General features: G+C 42.1%; 1 protein-coding gene across 1 annotated transcript; it reads right to left on the bottom strand.

The window, feature by feature from the left end:
* Positions 1–207: 207 nt before the first annotated feature.
* LOC113009993 (L-selectin-like) lies at positions 208–2,705 on the bottom strand. The gene is made up of 4 exons (XM_026148736.1): positions 2,488–2,705; positions 1,925–2,299; positions 1,398–1,764; positions 208–1,121 (listed from the first exon to the last, which is right to left on the bottom strand). Exons 1-3 carry the CDS (start codon positions 2,555–2,557, stop codon positions 1,427–1,429), a joined length of 783 nt encoding a protein of 260 aa, XP_026004521.1. The 5' UTR covers positions 2,558–2,705; the 3' UTR covers positions 208–1,121; positions 1,398–1,426.
* Between the last annotated feature and the right edge of the window lie 316 nt (positions 2,706–3,021).

Raw genomic sequence — 3,021 nt, 5'->3', positions numbered from 1 at the left:
CACTTGCAATGTTGATCCTGGAACAACATCAACACAAGGAAATTAGATCAACCGTTTTGGAGTGTCTGAGTCAAAGTCTGAATCAGATTGAATCAGATCAAGTTTATTTGGGATGAACTTGAAAAACCTCTAATGTGTCTGAATTCAAACAATTCTGCAAAATAAACACGACCAAAAACTCCTCCACAGTGATGTGAAAGACTCATTTCCAGTTCCTGCATATCTTCATTTGTGGAAATGTCATGGAGCTACATGTTAGTTTCCTGGTTTTACCTTTAGGTGGCGCTGTTTGTATTTGTTCCTGTGAAAGCTGTAACAGTGACAGACTTGGTTAAATGAAGGTTTATTCGTCTTCATGAACACATGATCAGATTATAGAGCTCATATGGAGTCATGACACAAACATGGTTTTACCTGCTTTTAGTGACAGGCTTTGTAATTCAAGCTGAGGATACAATGGTGTGATGCAAAGATTTACAGCACATGAAGCAGAAACATTAAAACCTTCACCTTATCTGAACTAAATACAACAAACATCCTGCTACAGTTTAATAATGAACCAATCCAGCAACAATGAAGGAAGAAACCAAGATGCTCCTGACTCTGGTAAAGGAGAGGACATGAAACACAGACTGCTCTCTGCAAATGTTTAAGCTGCAGGTAAAAATCTGTTGGTCATTTTCAAACCCAGAGACTGTAAACACTGAGCAGAAACACAGAGTTCACCCCAGAAAATCTACATGTGCAGCTAAGAAGTGACTTTAGGTTTAAACTTTAGTGTTTTATACAAATAAAATTAAATGTCTCATTTTTCCTCTGACTGACCCACTCGTGCTGCCCTCCTGTGGTCATGGCTGCAGACATGCCACAGGCTTCAGTCCTTCCCCCTGAAGCCCACCTCTCATAGCACACTACATAATCAGTGACCCAAAGCCACAAACGTGCAGCACAGCCGTACTGCAGTCCCAGCCACACGAAAGGAGTCGAGGCGTTTTTGGCTCTTTCCTGGACCCATCGCTGCTGATGAGGGTTGCTGATTGTAACCAGGTCATGATGTGTCTGTCTGCAGTAATTCAAGGCTTCCTCCCAGGTTTTGTTTTCCCTGATCAGAATCAGTTTATCTGCCATAAAATCAGAGAAAACATGAAATCAGTAAAATCTGGACTTCAAGTCTCTGGATGTTTGGTCCAGTTTCACTGGAAGAACAAAAGAAAACATTTCAGTGATTCTTCAGATGAATCAGCAGCTCTACAGAGAAATCTCTGTTCCAACCATCAGCTAAACATCTTCACCTGCAGAAATAAGTGGCTGAAGAAACACACTGACCTAAATCCTCTCAGAGACTCCAGCAGTTCATCTATTGGACAAACAGCTGAGATAAATCCGTGTAAACTCACCATCATAGCAGAAGAAAGGCTTTCTGTGGTCACATCCAGCAGAGCTCCATCTTCCTGATCTCTCTAACAGAGTCGTAGCACGTCCTGTTGTTTAGTCCATCATTAAATGAGTCCATGTCCCAGTATCTGAAAGAGAAGTTACTCCCATCTGACCACCTCCAGCTGTCTCTGAACAGGCCGATCCACGACTTCACCTTAGGGGCTCTAGAGTTCAGCAGCGTCTTAAACTCTTCACTGTATATCTGATCGAGTCCACTGGCCAGGTCGGTGTGATGCTGTCTGCAGTAGCTCTGAGCCTGAGTCCAGGTCTTCTTCGCCATAATCGGCATAATAATCAAATGAAACGTTTTGTTGTCTTTCATTGTTTCTGTCGAGTCAACATAGAAACACAAAAACATCTTTATCAACTAATTCGTCTCATTCTTCAAACTGCCTCTTTCAAGACTATATGATATAACTCAGATTATAAACTACATTATAACATTATTAAATATTGTATTATCATATTACTGTCCACATATTCTCACCGTCATAGCAGATGAACTGAAATGTGTCACTACATGGATAATCTGCCCACTTGTCTACTGTCATCACACAGTTCTCAGGGTATGCTCCATCATTTGGCTCTGTATCTCCCCAACAGGTTTTATTTTCAGTGTATTCCTCCCCCGGCAGAGACCAGTGCCACGTCCTGTTGTCTCTTCCTGGCTCGCTGTACAGTCCAATCCAGGCTTGTGTTTGATTCTGTGCAGAGTCTTGAAGTCTTCTCATGTCTGTCAGGTCAAACACTTTGGCCAGGTCTGTGTAGTTCTCTCTGCAGTATGCCCGTGCTTCATCCCAGCTCATCTCGTCTTTAATAAAGTGGTACTCATACAGCTGACATGTGATGAAGACACACTGACCTGAAACAGAAGAAATACTGTTGAATATCTGCTGATACAAGCAGGAAACTCATGTTCCCATCAAACTGTCCAGTTTACAGGTCAATCCTTGATTTTCTCAGTAAGAGTTCATTTGTTTAATGAGTCCTGATCAAACTAAAGGATTTCAGGTGGAAACAATCAGGAGCCCTGGTAAAATGATCACTCACCCATCAGCAGAAGCAGAAACAGACTCCACTGCATCGTCGCTCGGTCACATGAAAATGACTTTTCTGTCATTTGGAGGAAACAAACTAACACACTCTCTCTTTGTACTCAGTATTTCAATATGAACAAACTGTTTTTAGCCCTGACTCAAACACACACTGTTAATATGAGTTATATACAGACTCATTTACATATTTCTATGGAAAGAAGAAACACTGAACTGTCCAACAAGCAGAAAGAGGAAGTTTCTAATATCCAAATATGACAGCAGAGGTAGACATGGACAGGTCTCCACTCTGTGACAGTGTCAAAAAATATACTCTAAAACACTTCTTCAGTAAAGACTCAGAGAAGAGAAACACACAGAACTTCTTGCTAGCAAGGGCAGCCTCCAGACTGAGACTCACCCTGAGAAACTGCCCCGGTCTTTATTTATACTTCAGTGAGCGTTTGTTCCTTACATTGGAATGTGGAGGTGTGTGTGTGTGGGGGGGGGGGGGGGGTCAGAGTGTGGCCCCATAAACAACTTCCCTTAA

This window comes from Astatotilapia calliptera, chromosome 3, assembly GCF_900246225.1.
Source record: "Astatotilapia calliptera chromosome 3, fAstCal1.2, whole genome shotgun sequence".
NCBI classification, from domain to species: Eukaryota; Metazoa; Chordata; class Actinopteri; order Cichliformes; family Cichlidae; genus Astatotilapia; species Astatotilapia calliptera.
Note: the sequence above shows the minus strand (reverse complement) of the source record. Positions and strands in the feature narration are given on the sequence as shown.